The sequence below is a fragment of the Poecilia reticulata genome, chromosome 1 (genome assembly GCF_904066995.2).
Source record: "Poecilia reticulata chromosome 1, P_reticulata-male-v2, whole genome shotgun sequence".
In the NCBI taxonomy this organism is placed as follows: Eukaryota; Metazoa; Chordata; class Actinopteri; order Cyprinodontiformes; family Poeciliidae; genus Poecilia; species Poecilia reticulata.
In genome coordinates this window covers 27,741,238-27,760,314 of record NC_088830.1, presented here as the reverse complement: position 1 = coordinate 27,760,314, position 19,077 = coordinate 27,741,238, and the positions used below count along the sequence as shown (strand labels likewise).

General features: G+C 37.0%; 1 protein-coding gene across 3 annotated transcripts; it reads left to right on the top strand.

The window, feature by feature from the left end:
- Nucleotides 1–1,164: 1,164 nt before the first annotated feature.
- Nucleotides 1,165–18,210, top strand: sp2 (sp2 transcription factor). 3 transcript variants are annotated; one of them, XM_081610595.1, is made up of 8 exons: nucleotides 1,165–1,293; nucleotides 4,967–5,040; nucleotides 7,387–8,112; nucleotides 9,093–9,311; nucleotides 10,506–10,800; nucleotides 11,627–11,804; nucleotides 13,327–13,520; nucleotides 14,584–18,210. In XM_081610595.1, exons 1-8 carry the CDS (start codon nucleotides 1,248–1,250, stop codon nucleotides 14,682–14,684), a joined length of 1,833 nt encoding a protein of 610 aa, XP_081466721.1. In that variant the 5' UTR covers nucleotides 1,165–1,247; the 3' UTR covers nucleotides 14,685–18,210. The 3 variants fall into 3 exon arrangements, with proteins under 3 accessions (XP_081466721.1, XP_008416840.1, XP_081466728.1); XM_008418618.3 differs by having other exon boundaries at nucleotides 7,384–8,112; XM_081610602.1 differs by lacking the exon at nucleotides 1,165–1,293 and adding an exon at nucleotides 1,303–1,414 and having other exon boundaries at nucleotides 7,384–8,112.
- Nucleotides 18,211–19,077: the final 867 nt, after the last annotated feature.

Sequence of the window (19,077 nt, the reverse complement as noted above, 5' to 3'; positions counted from 1 at the left end):
AGCTCACAGAATTTGACTTGTAGAGTAAGATAATTCTGTTAAAAAGCATTATTTAACTTTTATAGATACGCACTGAAAAAACACAAAATCTTACCAAGCATTTTGTCTAGTCCCTTTACACCAGTGGACCCCAAAGTCGGTCCAGCATCCTTCATGTTTTAGGTCCCCTTAGAGAAGAACTCAGTCACCTTTAATATATTTTGTTCATACAAACTTCACCGTCATCTTTTTCAGTCAATACATGGCAAGGCAGGTTTATTTGTATATAAAACATCAAACAAGTAATAAATATTACATTTTAATGGCAAAATAAAGAAAAACTGGAATGCAAAGTATAATCAATGATAATTAAAATTTGGATGGTCTGAAATGTTGATATGACAACAGTGTTGATATTGGGTATTTACAGACCCAATAATTTTGAATATCATTGAAAAGCCCATTTAATTTAGAAACTATTATATAAATTTATATAAAATTTATTAAGCTCAGAAGAATGTTTGAAAGCCTCTATTTCTGTTAATTATGATTATTTTCCACTTACATTTAATGAAAACATCAAATTTAAAATAGAAAATTACACCAGACCAAAATTACCTAAAAAAAAAAAACCCTGGAAAGGTGGGATTAATAAAAAATATGTTCAATACCTCTTTAATGGTTATTTTTAAAAGTACTTTTAATCTGACAAACAAGACTCATAAATCTATCTGTCTACATTGTTTTACTGACTGATTGTTCCACCCTAAAATTCATCTGGTCGCCCCTATTCAAATTTTCTTGGAGCGCCTCTGCTAACGTTATGGCATATGAACCTTTTACCTAAATTTATGTCAAATTTACCTAAAAGCACACTCTATGTTTTCAAGTATAACGGCCTGCTCTTTAGGGTTGCGCCTGAGTTCATTTAAACAGCACAGATAGGAGCACCTTAACGTTAATTGCTCCACACGGTTGTCATTCTTGCTTCGGCTGAACTGCCCCTCCGACATCACATTGGTCGCTAGCCATGTCAGTGAACGTGTAATCTCGCTGTAATAGGGTACTGGATTATTCTCTGGGAACCGCCCCACTGAGTGCAAAGGCGACATCCTATTGGTTGAACCGTTGGACGTACAGAAATAGCCCTTTAGGAGTGGTTCAGTACTTTTCAATCACTAAATCCCTCAAAGCTGATTGGTCTGTTTGGCTGACCATCAACCCGTTGATGACCGTTGATTGGTGCAGCCGCGCGGGCGGATTCCTTCATGTCTTGGTCTTCAAGGCTGTGGAGAGCGAATGTCGTCATGAGCGGTGGGTAGGAATGAAAACATTGGTGTTTATATTACATTCTACTTCATAAACAGTGTATTGTTATTGTGGAGTAAAGCGCCGAGTGTCTTGTGCACATATAGACGTGTTTTATCAGAACCAGGTTGGTTCGATGCACTAGACTGAGCCCGAACTTCCGGAAAAGGGCTGCATTTTTTTCTATAACGTTATCAAAGAGTTTCACTGGCTAGCTGCGAATGCTAAACATTGCTATGTAGCTGGTGGTTCACTTGTCCCCAATTTCTTCGCATTCAGTTGCTCCTCACCCTAATAAATCATTTAGATATTTTGATTGTGCTAGTTCAGTTTAAATTGTAATTCGTGTTACAGGAGGGGGAAGTTGCATAGATGCTAAACCCGCCTGCTAGCTCGGCGCTTTCTTGCTAACGCTAGCAGCTTGTTCAGAGGAAACTAAACCCAGCTGCTTGGGCTTGGCGAAAGCTCTACTTTTGAATCCACAGTGTTTTATTATTAATATTTTTGGTTTTGTACAGTTTTGAGAGGTATTTAAGTAGCGTTATCATCAGATGAAGAATGCTGAAATCGGGTGTCTTTTGCTGTAAAACAAAACTAGGAGATTTCTGTTTAGTCTTTCCCTACTACACCTTGACAGAGGTGGGTAGAGTACCCAGAAATTGTTCTCAAGATTAGCACTACTTCAATATATTTTTTTACCATAAGTGGGTAGTAGCTATTTAGATATATATATATAAGTAATGTTTTGTGGAAAATGGTACTTTTAGGAGTAGTTTTACTGCACCTAAATTTTAACTTTTAGTAGAGAGATATAATTAAGAATAGAGGTGCACCGATTACAGTTTTCTGGCCAATCACTGATCTTTAAAAAGCCGGACCTGCCAATACTATTATTTTGTTTGAAATGTTGCTAAATATAGCAATAAAGTTGCTGAGTTGGCAACGGTGGGGTGACAATTGTTAACTGCAAACATGCAGACTTGCCCAGGTATGCCGGTCTGTCATTCAAATCTCTCACAACAAAGAAAAAGAGGACATATGTTGACTTTTTGACCTTTCCCGAAGTAGATAAGATTGGTGGATAAGATCAGTTTCACATGTAAGTATCAGCTGATTACCGATCTCCCAAAATGAAGGAAATTGGGCCGATTTACCAGTGCAACTCTAATTAAGAAGTATTGCTACTCTTACTTAGCAAGCTGCTCTACGCACTGTGAAGTAACTTCACTACATAAGGAGCAAACACATTTTAACCAAAATGCACTAGACACAGCAACAAACCTGCTGTTTGTTGACCTGAGACTTGTTCTTCTGTATTTATATAAATGCACAGTGGAAACCGCTGAAGCACTGCTGCTGAGTCTTTGTTTGCAAGCTGCATTTGTTATGAATATTTTAGCATGTAGTATCAATGTTAATATTGCTGTGATTTACTATGTCATTGATGAAGGTTGTGATAAATAATTCAATCATTCAAGTTTATTTGTACAACAAGGCAGTTCAAAGTGCTTTACAAGATGAAAACATAAAAACATCATAAACACGTCATACAGTCACTGATTGTAAAAACCAGCAACAAACATTTTGTCAAATGCCATCGTTAAAATCTTCAATACACATAAAAATTTTGGTTAATTTTCTATTTATAATGTTTCAAAAGCAACTCCAACAGCGGGGGTTTTAGACTGGATTTAAAGGAACTCGGTGTTTCAGCTGTTTTGCAGTTTTCTGGAAGTTTGTTCCAGATTTGTGGTGCATAGAAGCTGAATGCTGCTTCTCCATGTTTGTTTCTGGTTCTGGAGATGCAGAGCAGAACCAGAACCAGAAGACCTGAGTGGTCTGGAAGGTTGCCATGACAACAGCAGATCTTTAATGTATCGTGGTGCTGAGCCGTTCAGTGATTCATAAACTTAACAGTATTTTAGAGTCCATTCTCTGAGCTACAGGGAGCCAGTGAAGGGTCTGGTGTGATGTGCTCTAACTTCCTGGTTTTAGTCAGAACTCCAGCAGCAGCGTTCTGGATCAGCTGCAGCTGGAGGATTGATTTTTTTATTTTATTCAGACCTGTGAGGACGCTGCTATAGATAGAGAATCTATAAACTAAAGGAAAAATTAAATGTCCAGCTCCATGAGGTTTTATTAAAATAGTTGTTTCTGGCTGATGTTGGCTGTTTTGATAATGAAACAACTTTGTTTTTTAAATGACCGCGCCAACTTTTTACTTTATAAATGTTCATGTGCTTCATCAAATAAGTGTCACCAAATATATAGAAGGGCCTGAATGATTTGTACATTTTGCTGCATAGTTCTATTAAGTGATTCTGTGCTAACAATAAATCTGTGATATATTATGCAGCCCTATTCATCACCGTTACAGGTTTCTGCCTTCTTCTTATACAGATATGGTGATAAAATGTAACAGAAAAAACTATAAATATTAATTTGTCCCCGTTAGTGTCGGCCTCATAAATAATTTGACATAAGCCCAAACAAACTGTGGTTGTATATGATTGTACTGTGTGCTGCTGTATGGATGTCGTGGTCTACTCTTAGTGTAATTTTTTAAATGTATTTATCTTCAGTTGTTCTTGCTGTCTGCAAAGCAAATTGCGCCTTGGGGACAATGAAGTTGATGTAATCTATTATCAATATAAGCTTATAATGTGGAATTGCATTGTTCTGTGGTTCTTACTGCAGCTGCATGTGCTTTTGTTAGATACTGAGACCTGAACTAGTCGGTGTCTATCAGGCAGGAATTCAGTAACTATAGAACGTGACATATTTCAAATGGTTTTTCTTTCTAAAAACCTACAAAACTGACCATAAATGTAGTGTACCTTAAGTACTTTTGCAGCTGATCGCTTTTAATGTATTTTATTTAAGTGCATTGGGACGTTTTCAGGTGAATTTCTGACCTATTTTATCAGAAACTAGTAAAGGAGAGTTAGCATACGAAACCAGAGTTGGATAGTTACTAGTTACTTTTACTCAGTTACATTTACTTGAAAAAAATTTCTTTTAGGAGTATTTTTACTATGCTGTACATTTTTCTTTCACTTGAGTAATTTTATTATCAAGTATCGCTTCTCTTACTTGAATAACATTTCTGGATTTTCTACCCACTGAATGGACAAAAAAACATGTTTATTCAAAATTCACCAGAGACAGAAGCACACCTGCAGTGTTAAAGTTTCACAAGTTTTATTTTCAAATGAATTGATCTGGAAAACCGATTATAAGTATGAGTAATTTTCAGTTTGATATTTAAAATATCAACTTATTTGGGTCCGTTTGATGACGTAACTTTTAAAAATAATGTTTTCAACAGTTATTCAGTACTTGAGCCGCCTTTTTAACAAGTACTTTTTTACTTTTACTTGAGTAGTTTATTGAACAGACACTTTTTAATTTCACTTCAGTAAAATATGTTGAAGTAGAGCTACTCATCCTTGAGTACTCTACCCACCTCTGTGCAAAACGCCCAGTGTTCTGTAATGTCTGCATTTATTATAGTCTAGATGCAAACATAATTAAGTTAATGTGAAATTAGACAGGCACACAGTGAGTATGTGATATTTTTTCATGTATTAACATGATAACTTGGGTTTTTATTCTCTTCTGAGTGCATTAGATGTCCACATGTTTGGCTGTCTGTCTGACTCTGCTTTGTGTTTTCCAGAACAACAGGACAGTATGGCCACTGTTGCTGTTAGTCCAAGTGAATACCTTCAGCCCTCCACTGCTTCTACACAAGTAAGTAACTGCATGCGCTGCCACTCCATGCATTCTGATTATACTTATGTCAGGGCTGGACAGTAAATCAATAACAATGCTTATCGCGATAGACGCGTGATCAGCATCGATAAACGTTACATTCCACAGAACAGGGGTGCCAAAACTTTTTGAGACCAAGATCTACTTTTTCTCTCACCAGCCGCCTGAGATCTACCTCATGACACAAAGACATAAAAATTGCAAATTAAACTCTATTGACTAATTTTATATGCGAATATACATCAGTTATAGCAGAAATAATAAAGTGACAGAAAACCTAATCCAGTTTCTTCCTCAGTGAGATTCTGGCACTGGGAGCAGCTTACTGGTTTCTCAGTCAGAAGCTGGTTGCAAACCTGAGGCCAGCAGGTGTCAGTCAGTCATGGTAGATCTGAAATTTGGTTTTTTTCAATATGAGAAACTACAGACTGATAGGGGGAACCAAAGAGCCCAATAAAGGTAAAGGCAAATCTTCTGAAGTCGGGATATAATTAATTAAATTTCACATAATTATCGCGGTAGAATTTGTTAAAACTTAATGAAATATATTCGTCCTATTTGATGTTTGTTGTGACGTATGCTCACAAACAAACGAGGTAATTAGTCCAATTTTGTCGTTTATTGAATGTTCAGAAACTACAGCGGGTGTAATGAGCCACAGCAAAGGTAAACAAAGGTACAACAACCCGAACAGACGATCAACTCAAAACCACTCCTACCTTTTTACTCTGTCTCTGTGTTGTTTAAGCACAACCGTTGCCGTGGCAACCGCCTGCGCCCCTCAAGCCGAGCAGAGATTATGTTAAAAACATAACATTCAGTTCGTTACGATATCAGGTTTCCAGGCTTGATATTTATTTCTCGATTATTAATAAGCCTCTCATGAACACAGCGGTGGTTGAGTAGCTAATTTAAACTCCTGCTCTGCTCTCAGTTGGTCTTTGAGTCGCTTTTTTTTTTGTTTTTTTTTGTTAATGGAACCGAAACGCACTGAATTGCGCAACACCTTGTTGAAACAATAATTACTGAGATTATTCATTTTAACATGTTTCGTTGACTTTTTATAATTATTCTTTTTTAATGAAGCTACAAACGTTTAGGATCATAGTGGATATTTTTTTATAACCCTGTCAGAAGAGGAAGTGTTGGTCTCGGCATCCTGGCGGCGTTCAGTTTGTCACTTGCCGAGATCGACTCAAAACCTTTCCGCGATCGACGTATTGGGCACCCCTGCCATAGAACATTCAGATTTCACTGAACTCTGATCCAGAACCTAACTGCATTCTGGGAGATGTAGGCAGAGGCAAGGCTTTAACCACTAAACGTCTCACAGTTAAGATGGGTTGGCGTGTTTGTCAGCGTGAAGGTGAAAGTATTGAACATTTGTTTGTGGAGTGTTCTCCACAAACATTTTGGTTGGATTTGCAAAAACTCCTAACAGAGAAAATTGGAAAGAACATTGTTTTATAAAATTTGCTAATTTTTCTCATCTTTAGCAATTCAGCCTTTTCTTCAGATGAAATGTATTTTAATAAATATAGCTAATATTATGTTCACAGGATGAAATGGAGTGAAATAAATCACCTCATTTAATAATTTTAAAAACATATGCTGCCTCTGTTGAAAAATAATCAGAAACTTATAAAACATGAACTCTTCTTCAGAAATGTAACTTTGTCTCATAAGCAGATCCCTCTGATATATTCTTTACTTTCATATATATATATTTTTTTACTGTAACAGACTATTTATTATATGTATTTGAATAGTATTTGTGGACACGTTTTAAGAAAATAGCTCTTGTGCAGACTGAAAGGTAGACGAGGTTTTATTTCACTCATTTCTGTATAATTTTTTTAAATGTTTTTTTATACGTTTTTTACTTTCTACTTTGCATATTGTAACACACTAATACCAATATTATCAATGCCTGTGGTTCTTTCTTATCTTTATTATAGTATTGGGATATTTGTCATTGTGTTAACGATCTTCTATCTAATGTTATTTGTTTGAAATAAAGTAAAAAGAAAAAAAAAGGTTGGTGGAATCAACTCACTCACTCTTTGGTTACCTAGCAACTCACTCACTCTTGGGTTACCTAGCAACTCACTCATTCTTTGGTTACCTAGCAACAAACTAGTGAGTAACTGGAGCAGCAGCAGTTTAAAGTTTCTCCACTGTGCCTCATTACAGCTTAAAAGTAGAAAAACAACATTGATATGAAACCCTAATTTCGTAATACATTCACAGCCATTTTGCCCAGCCCTGGGTTATAATGAAATGTATTCAATCAAATTGATTTGATTCCTGGTTTTCTCACAGCAGGACACACAGCCGTCTCCTCTGGCCCTTCTGGCTGCTACTTGCAGTAAAATCGGACCCCCCGCCGCTCAGGCCCCGGTCACCTCTCCTCCAGCGCAGCCGCAGCCTCGCAGGCTTCAGCCCATAAAACCCGCCCCCATCGCACCGGCTCCGCCCAAAAACCTGGGTTTCCTCTCAGCGAAGGGCAATGTGATCCAGCTGCCGCCCGGCTTGGGCCACTCCGCTCCCGGCAGTCCCATCGTGCTTACGATCCAGCAGAGCCCCGCGCGTACCAACGCCGCCGGGCCCGCCAACATCCAGTACCAGGTGATGCCGCAGATCCAGGTGATGCCGCAGGGCGGTCAGATCCAGCTCATCCCAGGCACCAACCAGGCCATCATCACCACTCCCATGACCGTGCCGGCGGCCGCTGCGGCGACGCCGGTCACGCCTCAGAAGACCGTGGCCATCAAACCGTCGCTGAAGGTACGGAAGGCAAACAGCGGCGCTGCGAACGTGATGCAGCTGCCCGCTGGGCTCACTCTGCCCCTCAATGTTGCAACCGGAGAAGTGGGCGGGTCTCCGGTCATCACGGAGATGGCCGCCTCGCCTCCCACGCCTGGAAAGGGGCGAAGAGGGAGGAAGAAGAAAGTGGTTCTGCCAGCCGAACCGCCGCCGGCTCAGGCCGCCTCGCCGCCACCGGAGCAGATGGAGACCATTTTGATTGAAGCCGGAGATAACATAATACAGGTTAGGATATGTCTATGGCCTACACAAAGCATGTTCATTACAGTTTCTGAACAAAATTCTTCTTAGATAATAAAATCTTAGCCCAATCAGTTCTACTGAGCTGTTTTAAGGCCTCTTGTCACTTTAAATCAAAATAAGTTGCTGCTTTCCACGCCTCCCAACATTTACACTCACTTGTAAAAATGGCTGCAAACAGATGTGCAATAATAAAACTGTATATATTTGAAAAGCATAAGTGGACCTCCTGCACAAGCAAAAAGAATGCAGTAAGTTTCTGGATAGTAAGTCAATAACAAAATATTTGCATTTCCCAGCAGCCATTGTACTGTGAATACATATGTTTTTTTTTTTGTTTTTTTTAGAAAAGTTAGCCATTCAAGCTTTAACAGCAATTTAAAAAACAAACAAGAAACAAAATACAAACGTCTTTTTGAAAGATTGCCAGATGAACTCTTTGCCAAACAACCAGGTGACGTGAGAATATTTTTGAGGTAGAATCATTTAGGCCTGTCACAATAACAATAAATTGTCAAAGAAGTTATTGTGATAAACGACAATGTTGTAGTAAAATAATAATAATGCAAAAACATTCTCAAAGATCAATAGACTATAAATTATAACATTTATCACTACAACTGGATTACGCTTTAAATATTCAAAATAAATAAAATAACAGAAACAACAAATAAAATGAATTTTGAAGTTTCTGTAAATAAAATTATCCTTCAAAAAAAAAAGGGTCAGATTGAGACCAGAGCACCGGATTGAAGACTTTTGTCATCCAAATTTTGGTAAAAAGAGAAAAATGATGCATCATGCAAATGGAAATTATCGATATTGTTTTAACTGATCATGCAATTAATTTATTCATTGATTTATTGTGACAGGCCTAGACTCATTAATTAAGTCTAACTTGTACAAGGAAGCATAGTTTAAAGTTGTTGACATCCAGAGATGAGCTTTCCTGTGTTTTTGTGCAGGCGGGGAACAATTTGCTGATCGTCCAGAGTCCTGGGCAGCCACCTATGGTGCAGCAGGTCCAGGTGGTTCAGCCCAAGACGGAGTCTCAGTTGATCCAGATTCCCCAGCAGGCTTTGAAAGTGGTGAAAGCTGCTTCTGCCACGCTGCCTCCGGTCCCACAGAAACAGCCTGTCACTCCGAGTCTGCAGGTGACTCCACCGGAACCGTCATCAACCCAGGTATCGTCTCAGTCCGTCTGTCAGTCTGTATCGCTACAGACTGACAGGAAGTCAGCTGCAGCACCAATATTTAAATCAGACATGTTTACGCTCTGTCAGCTTTGCTTGAAGTGTCGGTGTTTTCCACTGGTAGCCACATTTCTGCTAGTAGCAGAGCTAATTTTTTGTTTGGCCTTTTGGCCCCTTTGCTAACTCTGAAATATTTATATGTTAAATAATTTGATTGTTTTTGTTGTGACACTATCTGGTTATGTTCTGTGTTTTTGTTTTTGTCCTGAATGCATCCATTTCAATGTGTACCTCCTTTTTTGTAGTTAGATGTTATTTTGTAGGTCAGTACCTCTGTTTATTAGTCTGTAATGTTTCTTTTATATGCACTAATTGGTGAATAATAAAAAATGTAAAAAACGGGTGGAAATATTTTAGCTCATTTAGCTTCCCCTAAATTAATTTTTCCAGATAAATAGTAAAGTGCTAATTTACTTGGCTGAAACTTCATTAAGCTTTCAGTTGAATGAAGTTTGACATCTGTGCTGAAGTTTTGGATATCGACTGTGAAGAGTACTTCAAGTAGACGTTTATACCATGCTCTTATTTTGAAAGGGGTGAAGACTGTTTACGCAGGTCTTCCGTTTCCTGTTCTCTTTTTATATTAGATGTTAGATATAAACATAAAATGGTATCAGAGGGCATTATAGAATATTAATGTCAACATATAATTTGAAGGTTTTGCTTTAGCATTAGCTTCTGCTAAATGCTGTGTTGGTGTCGTGCTTTAGCGTTAGCGGGGCTTTTATCTGTGATCAGTGCTTTAGGGTTAGCACAAATAACTTTTTAGTTCGTGGCCGCTACTGATTTTGATTTTATGGAAGATAATGTTCAACATGTCAGTTAATTAAATAAAATATTTTGAAACGTGTGATTCATAGATAAATTAAACTTCATAATGGAGAAACGTTGCTGTGATAACTTATTTGAAAGAGTAGGAGCTTCTTAAAGAGACAGACGCCAATTTCAATGTTTGAGATTTACAGCGTTTCTATAGCAACTGAAGGGAACATAAACACTTGATTGTGCTATAAAAAGCCACTGTGAGCCTGGAAATTACATAATGCTGCCCTTAAGAGAAAAACCTCTGTAAATCAGCTCACTGCATTTCTCATTGTAATATTTTGTAACTCTTTCTTTTCTTAGATCCTCTTCAAAACAGCTTCAGGCGAGTGGCAGTCAGTCCAACTACAAGACCCAGGCTCAAAGACGACGAGCCCTACCACCTCTGTCGCGCCCACTCCCCCCACATCGCCCCCTGCTGGCAGCAAAAGGACGCAGGCCGGGGCGCGAAAGGAGCGCACTCTGGCGAAGATCGCCCCCGCAGGAGGGATGATCGCATTCAGTCCGTCGCAACTGAATGCGACGCAAGCAGTGCAGACGATCAGCATCAACGGGGTTCAGGTCCAGGGCGTTCCGGTCACCATCACCAACGCAGGAGGTGAGACGATGAGGCGTTCGCTCTCATTACTGAGAAATTAGGTTACAGCACGGATAAAATAAGGTATTTACATTTTCTAACTGCTTTGTTGCTGAAATGTGCTGTGCAGATAAACTTGATTATTGCAATAATGGCCAACTAATTTGGGAATCAATTAATTGTTAACTGGAGTATAAAGACTCAAATAAAAGCAAATTACTGAAAGAACAAGGTATTCAGAGCAATACTTAAACCAAAATTGTACAAAAATATATACTTTGTGCATAAAAAAAAAAAAAATCTTCATAAACCCAAAACTCATGCAATGGGATCGTTTTAGTTCGTTTGCTTCAAATTATGTAAACAAAATCTCTTATTAAGCTCATTTTATCAATTTCTTAATTGGTTAATAAAGAAAAATGCTGCAAATGTTTAAGAGTTCACTAATGGAATGTATTTATCCATTCAAATGTATTTATGCAGGTCTTTTAAAAACAGGTTAAAACTGCACCAAAGTGTTGCATAAAGACAAACACATTATGTTACATTATTGCATTTTAGGCAAAATAAATGTAATTTTTTTTATTTCAAAAAGGAATTATTTTAATGTATTTGTAATATTGTATAAAATGCTTAAATTAAAAATCTGCAGAATTTTTAATAAATCATCAGAATAATTGATAACTAAACTAAAATAATTGTCAGTTGCAGCCCTAAAGTACATTCAACTTAAAGAAAATGAATATTCCTGACTTTCATGTCGGCAGTTTATTTAACTCCCCATTAATCGATAATCCAGCCCTCATGTAATCCTGCTGTGTGTCATTGATTGATGTGCTTTGATTAGGCCAGCAGCACCTGACGGTGCAGACGGTGCATGGCGGAGGCCTGCAGCTGGCGGCAGCGCAGGGCCAGCCGGCCATCCAGGTGGACCAGACGCTGACGCTGGAGCTGCCGGGTCAGCCAGGGGAGAAGAAACGTCGCATGGCCTGCACATGCCCCAACTGCAAAGACGCAGACAAGAGGTGAGCGCGATAAATACCTGCGGATGCAGTGGTTAGCTTTAGAGAGGCGAATTCAGTTTGTCACAGAAATGTTTGGAGAAAAGGTTTTACATCCTGTTGATACTTGGTATGTTTCTTAAGTGGACCTATTATGATTAATTCACATTTTACATGTTTTTGTTCTTCTATTTGAGTCCCAACTGTTTCTAAAAACAGCACAAGCACTTAGCCATAGGCCTGTCACAATAATTAATAAATCAATTGATAATCAGTCAATAATTTCCAGTTACGTGATCTTTTTTCTCTCTTCCTACCAATATCTGAATGACAAAAGTCTTCAGTTTGATTTTTTGGCCTCAGTTTTATTTACAGTCTTCATAATTCATTTTATTTGTTGTTGTACGTATATATTTTGGATATTTAAAATGTTTTCCATTTCCGGTGATAAATGTTCGTCGTTAAAGTTGAGAATGTGTTCCTGCATTATTCTGCCACTACCATTATATTACATGAAAATTGTCTCAAAGCAACAAAATTATCGTTTATCACGATCATTTCTGTGACAGTTTATTGTCCTCTCAGGCCTTGCAGTGACCCAGCCTGTCACTGCAACGTTACCTAGCAACCCCAGTCTCGTTACCTAGCAACCCAAGTAAAGTTCCAGCAGGTTTGGTCAGCTGGTTTTACTGCGGTCTGCTCTGTTCAATAGACAAATGTTTTGCTGTTGACTCATAGGATCACCATCTGCCTTCTTCAAGTTGGGCTGGTCGTTCAGCTGCTTTGACATTACTAAAGGGAACATGTTATACAAAATTTACATTCTTCACATGTTTGTTCATTGATTTGGGTTTCTACTGCTTCCAAAAACAACCCAATAAGTTAACGTTTGGAGAATGAGCCGTTTCAAAAACCCTCTTAACGTCACCAATCAGCAGGAATTGTCCCTCACCTTGTGACCCCAGAGCTTCTTAACTTTGCCTGTGTTGTATTTGTTGCTGCCTTTTGTACAGGACTCCCTTAAAAAAGTGGTTTTCAATCTCTGAGTTTTTTTTTTATCCCATTAAGCAACATTTTGATTTGTAATGATGACACTCGGTTACTGGGTTTTCTCAGTTATTGACTGTGTTGTGTCTTCCAGGACTTTTTAGTTTTGTGTTTTTTTGATGTAAAACACTTTGAACCGCCTCCTGAAATGTGCTATACAAATAAGCTAGATTGATTAATTGATTATCCTGGTAAAATAAAACGTATATATCAGAGCTCCAACACGTTTGATCAGCAGGTTCTACTGCTGCACGCACTGCACAATGGCTGCTGGAAAAGACAAGTGTTTTTTTTTTGTTGTTTTTTGTTGACTTACCATCCAGAAACGGCTTGTGGCATTTTTGTTGGTTTTTAGCCATTTTCACATGTGAGTGTAAACGTTGAGTTTGGGGCCGTGGCCAGCAGCAGCTTATTTGGATTTAAAGTAATGAACATGTAACATTGTAACTGTCCTAACCTGTTGAAGGAAGCGTGATGACCTTTAGCGTTTGCGGTGCAGGCCCGGGGAGGTGGGGAAGAGGAAACACATCTGCCACGTCGCTGGCTGCGAGAAGACGTTCAGGAAAACGTCGCTCCTCAGAGCCCACGTCCGGCTGCACACAGGGGAGAGGCCCTTTGTCTGCAACTGGGTTTTCTGCGGGAAACGTTTCACACGCAGCGACGAGCTGCAGAGGCACGCGAGGACGCACACAGGTAAGCGCATCATGAAAGAAGGCGTCCCTCAGGGATCTGTTGTGGTTCTGCACAGAATGGCTCCAGATGAACCTGTGGGTTAAATGCTGGACTGAAACTAACAGTTGTTTTAGTAATTTATTATTCTGATGACTAATCGGATTGGAAAAATTGCCGCATTCTGCAGATTTTGCATTTAACTTAACCCTTCTTTATACAATATTGGAAATTTATTAAAAAATGCAATTAAATAAATATTATTGTTTGAATTAACCAATTAGTAACTGAACATCAGATGATGCTTGATACTTTTTCTTCTTTTTTTTTCTTTTTGTTTTTACAAAATTTGAACCAGGTGAAGCGAAAACTATGGCACTGATTGAGCTACAAGTAGAACATATTTAAAGAATTTTATTTATTATCTTTCATCTTAAATGCCAAATGTTTATATTTTTGTCGAACAGATATTATTTATACACTAAGTAGATTATTTTGCCCTTAAGTAAATTTTTTAAACTTCTATGAAAATATTTATATATTTGAACAGTTTTGGCTTAATTACCGCTCTGTGTGTGTTGTCCTTTCAGCAGTCTGTTTAATGCGCTTGACGATTAATCGATTTCTAAATTAGTTGACGATTATTTCAATAATCGACTTATTACAGTTAATCGTTTCAGCCCTTTCTGAATGTCTGTGAACTGTTCCCACAGTCAGACTAAGGTATTAGTTTCACTTAAACTTTATAGTGACCAAAACATTGAGTGTAAAAAGTACAAAACACTGGTGAGGACAGAAGGGTAACAAAGACAACGAATGTGTGAATTAACCTGAAAATATTCCAACAATCATGTCCGTGTGGTTTTACAACACAATTAACCACAGACTCCTCCATGCAGATAACAAAATTAATCTGAACTTCTGATTCTGCAGACATTAAAAAATAAATCTCTGACACATTCTTTCTCATAACTTACCTAAATTAAGAAAAGTTTGGTTTGATTTAACTTCAGACATCAAAGAAAAAAGTTTTATGTCTTTTTATTCTTAAATGCGCTCCTCATCATTTCTTTGTTTTTCTTCACAGGAGACAAACGCTTCGAGTGCAGTCAGTGTAAGAAACGCTTCATGAGGAGCGACCACCTCACAAAGCATTACAAAACTCACATAAACACCAAGAACTTATGAGTTTTTTTTTACCAAAACACTCAGAACTTTGCCACAGGAAGGAGTCAGGAAGTGTGAGCGACTCACACAAGGGAAATAACCCAGATGAAGCCCCCAAAAAAATCTCTTCTCACTGACTTGATGTACAAAGAAATCCTCCCCTGAGGCCGACCCAGCAAAGCTAATCATTACAGTTTATATCCGGTTTTAAGAGATTTGTCTGCTGGTGTGAAAAGCGTCCGAACGAAACTCGGCTTTAATTCTGCGGCTTGCAGGTGTTTAACTCCGTGTCGTCAACCCACAGAGTGATTCAAGCGTCAACATGCTAACGGGAAATCTGTGATGTTTCTGTCTCTGATGTCTCTCAAAAATCAAGAAATGCTTTTTAAATTGCCCACAATAAATGTTGCCTCAGTGGAATATTAATTTAATTTTTGGTCACTTTTCAACATATCTTGTGAAAATTAATACGTTTAGTTGGCATTCACTGTTTTATATACATGACGGGAGCTAACGGCCTCCTCTTACTACAACTACTACTAATAAATAATAATAATAAACATTTTAATGAAGTCTTACACACTGATTAAATTGACTAGATCTTGGCTAAATCATTGGTGTCCAAACATTTTGTCCCTGTGCCAAAACTGACAAATTTAAGTGACTCACAGGCGTCAAAATTAAACTAAAAATGCAAAAATGAATTTATTTAGATTTTTCTTTTTTACCGGCTCGATAATAAACGTAATTTTAATGAGATCTATCGATCTTTAGACATCCAAAACATAAAAAGGCCTCAGATTGTTTCCTAATTGAAAGAAAAACCGACAATTTAGTTATTTTCTGTTTTGATGGCCAAATTGTTGCTAATCTTGATCAATTAAAATCATTTCAATGGCCACAAGTGGCCTGCGGACCACATGTTGGGCACCTTTGGGCTTAATGGAGGTTCTTTAATTTACAGGATTAATAAAACTTGCAATCAGAATGGAGGATAACACTTCCTCATTTTGATAGTTTTTATTTAATTTAAAATTTATGTGAATCTCGTAACAGAAAACGGCCAGTAGATCCTCTGAGTGAAACAGTTAATTTATTACGACTACCTACTGCTTCAGAGTGACCTGAACGCAGCAGCATTTAATTCAGTCCAAGATAAGAAATTTGTTGAAATTGGGATCAAATATAACTGAAATGGAAATGCAGAAGTTATCAGGATTCCAGTTTGAACAGATTTAGAAGTTTATTAAAGTGATTTGTTGTGATCCACAAAAAATGTTTAACTGCCAGAGTAAAGAAAAAAACAAAACGGGAGCAGCATTTTGTTAAAATGAGACTTTTTCATACTAAACTAGTTTTATATGTTATAACAAGATTTCTTTAATTAAGATGAAAAAATGTTGTTTAATTATTATTTAAATTCGATCTGGGATCAATGAAGTATTTTTGAATTAAATGAGAACACGGAGAGTCACAAGGAGCTAATTTATTTTGTATATTTGTCGTTAAATTGAAATGCTGCTCCTGAACTTATTCCCCGTCTCTGGCGGTTAAATGTTTCCGTATTGGTCGTCTATCAAACCATCAAAACAAAACGGAAACTGTTTTAATCCCAACATGTGAAGCAGCAGGAGTGAAACTATCAAATGACACAAAATTCATCAAAACTTTTGCAGCTTTGAATAAAATAACTCTTCTGTCCAAACGCATTTAGAAAATTGTCAGACATGTTGAAAATACAGAAACGTTTATCAACTCGAGTTTAATTAAAAACAACCGATAAATTTAAAATCGTCATTCAGTCAGATTACACCTTCTGAAATACTGAGTTTCCTTAAAGGGTTGAAAAGATTACATGTATGTAAAATATTAGAGATTAAATGATGAGTAAATAAACTTTAGTTTTGTTTCCACTGTTGGATGCAGGTACGGTTACATCTGAGGAATCAGATCTCGATACGCTCGGTACTGTAAAATCACTTTTCCTCTGGTTAATCCGGCGACTTTTAGACTTTATTCCACACAGGATGTAAATTTTCTATTTTACTTTCTGCTTTACGATTGTGTTATAAACTACAGAAGCAAATTTTTAGCAAAACTAGCAGAATAAATAATCATCAAACTGATCTGTAAACAGCTGTGAATGACTGATTCGTCCTCCCGGTGCACCGACATTTTATCCCTGTTGCTCCTGTAAACGAACCGCTGCATGTTTTTATCTCTCGTTGTTTTTCATGACGAGATCATAAAATGTCAGAATTCCATGTTTGATTTAACTTGATTTGAGGTTTTGGTCTGAATACGCTTGCATTTATTTAGGTTCTGATCTTATTTTTGCCTGTTGGTTCTCATGAAACACGACAGATCGCGACTCCTGATGAAACAAAAATTATTTTAAAAGGTCAGCTGTCAAAGTGGGTACAAGTCGACGCGTGATTGGTGCACAAAAGTTACAAAATTATACGAAATGAAGGGGCTAAAAGCCCAGTGCATGTGATAGCCAGTTTATTTATTGTTTGATAAGTCTGTTAAAAACATAAAGAACTCTGTGTAAATTTGATTATATGATTGGATCTTTTATTATGCGACAATCAGTCACAATATGCAACAAAATGTTTGTTTTTTTCCTTTTTATTTTGTTATTCTCCACCACAAACCAGACGATAATTAACAGAAGATTCTGCTCTGATTACATGCGGTCCGTTTTTGATGAAACAGTTGGTCCTTACAGCAGCCTAAAATTGATCATCAGTTCCTAATATTTATTGATTGGTTCAGTTTACAAACCTTTGGTTTAATGTATGCCATTAAAGTTCAGTTATTTGACACGGGGTGACAGATTTCTTAAGTTTCGGGTGGCCATTATTTGGTGTAACATATTTTAAAAGTTGCCTGGAAACGTGTGGGTGGAAAAAAAAATTTATGTTTTTCATAAATATGTAAATAGTGTTTTTTGGAACCAGTAAATGTAGGCTATAAAAAAGTTACACAGGTATTCGGTTGGTTTTGGCCAGCCTGGAAGGAAAGAACCTTGTACAGTTTGTAAGTTAAAGTATATAAATATATATAAAAATATATATATATATATATAAATTGTGACAATGTATAGATTCATTCCTGCTTTGTATTTGTTTAGGTTTTTTTAACTGAATGAGAGATGCCTTAGACAGCTGCGCCCAGTATTTAACTGTTTTTTTTTTCTGTCTAATCCTGGTTAACCTTTGTAAAACTTGCTTTGTGTTTGTACCTTATGTTATGTAATGTCACGAGCACTGATTATAAACCCCTAGGTTCCAAATTTTGTACAAAATTATTGCTGATTGTAATTAAATATAATGCTTTTTTTCTAAATTATGGCAGTTCTGGTGCTCAATTTCTGTAAATGAAGCGATTCTTCTTCAAGCCTGACATGATGTTCTTCAGCCGCTTTGTGTGTGTTTGCCAGAAGAACACAAAGAACCAGCAAATAATCATCGATATTAAAGGTGCTAACACACATTTGCTCCTTTTCTACAGTCACCTCCTCAATAAAAAGTGCTCAAACCAGTCTAAACGCTTCAGTTCATTTGTTTTGGGGAAATCAACAGAAGTGATCAGGCTAATTAATGATAGTATTTGCAAAATTTGTGTTTTAAAAAAAATACATTTAAATATGGTGATTATCAGTTGCCTCTTTGCATGTGTATAAATTAGGCACAAGTGGAATGGTGACATAGGAGTAGAAGGAAAAAATGTAGAGGATTTTATGTAAGTTTTAAGTTGATAAACAAATGGTGTGGAAAATTTAAGAAACATTGTATTTTTAGGAAACATTTAAATTTGGTTGGGAGCAGTATGAGATTGTAATTGGTCTTTTAAATGTGCTTGGTAGTTTTCTGTTAGCACCCGTGAATAAAGAAAATTATCTGCATTAAAATAACATGTTAAGAAATTACTGCAGAATAAATATTAGAATAGTGTTTAAATATAAAAATTTTTAAACAAAATATATTTTTGTTTAAAAAAAAATCTTTTTTAGTACTTTTTAAATTATTACAGATAGTCATTTTTATTTCAAATTTTTTTTTTTTTTTTACGTTTCCCCATGATTGGAAATTTTTCTAATAATACTGAGTCATTTTAATTATAAATATGCAAAACAAGTAAAAAGTAACCAGACAAAAAACCTAAACCTGATTTAGAAGAAAAAACGAATGCTCTGTTCTGGGGACTACTGTGGAAGATCTGGAGATTATGGTGCAGAGAAAAAAATCAATAAAATCAAGAAAATAATTGACAACCTTTGCAAGATTCTCATGAAACAAATCAGTATCTTAAGTCGGAGGTTTCCAAACCCAGCCATTAGCATCAACTCTTTTAACATTTTTAATTAATATGAATTAAAACATGTAATTTCCCTTTTGGGATTGATAAA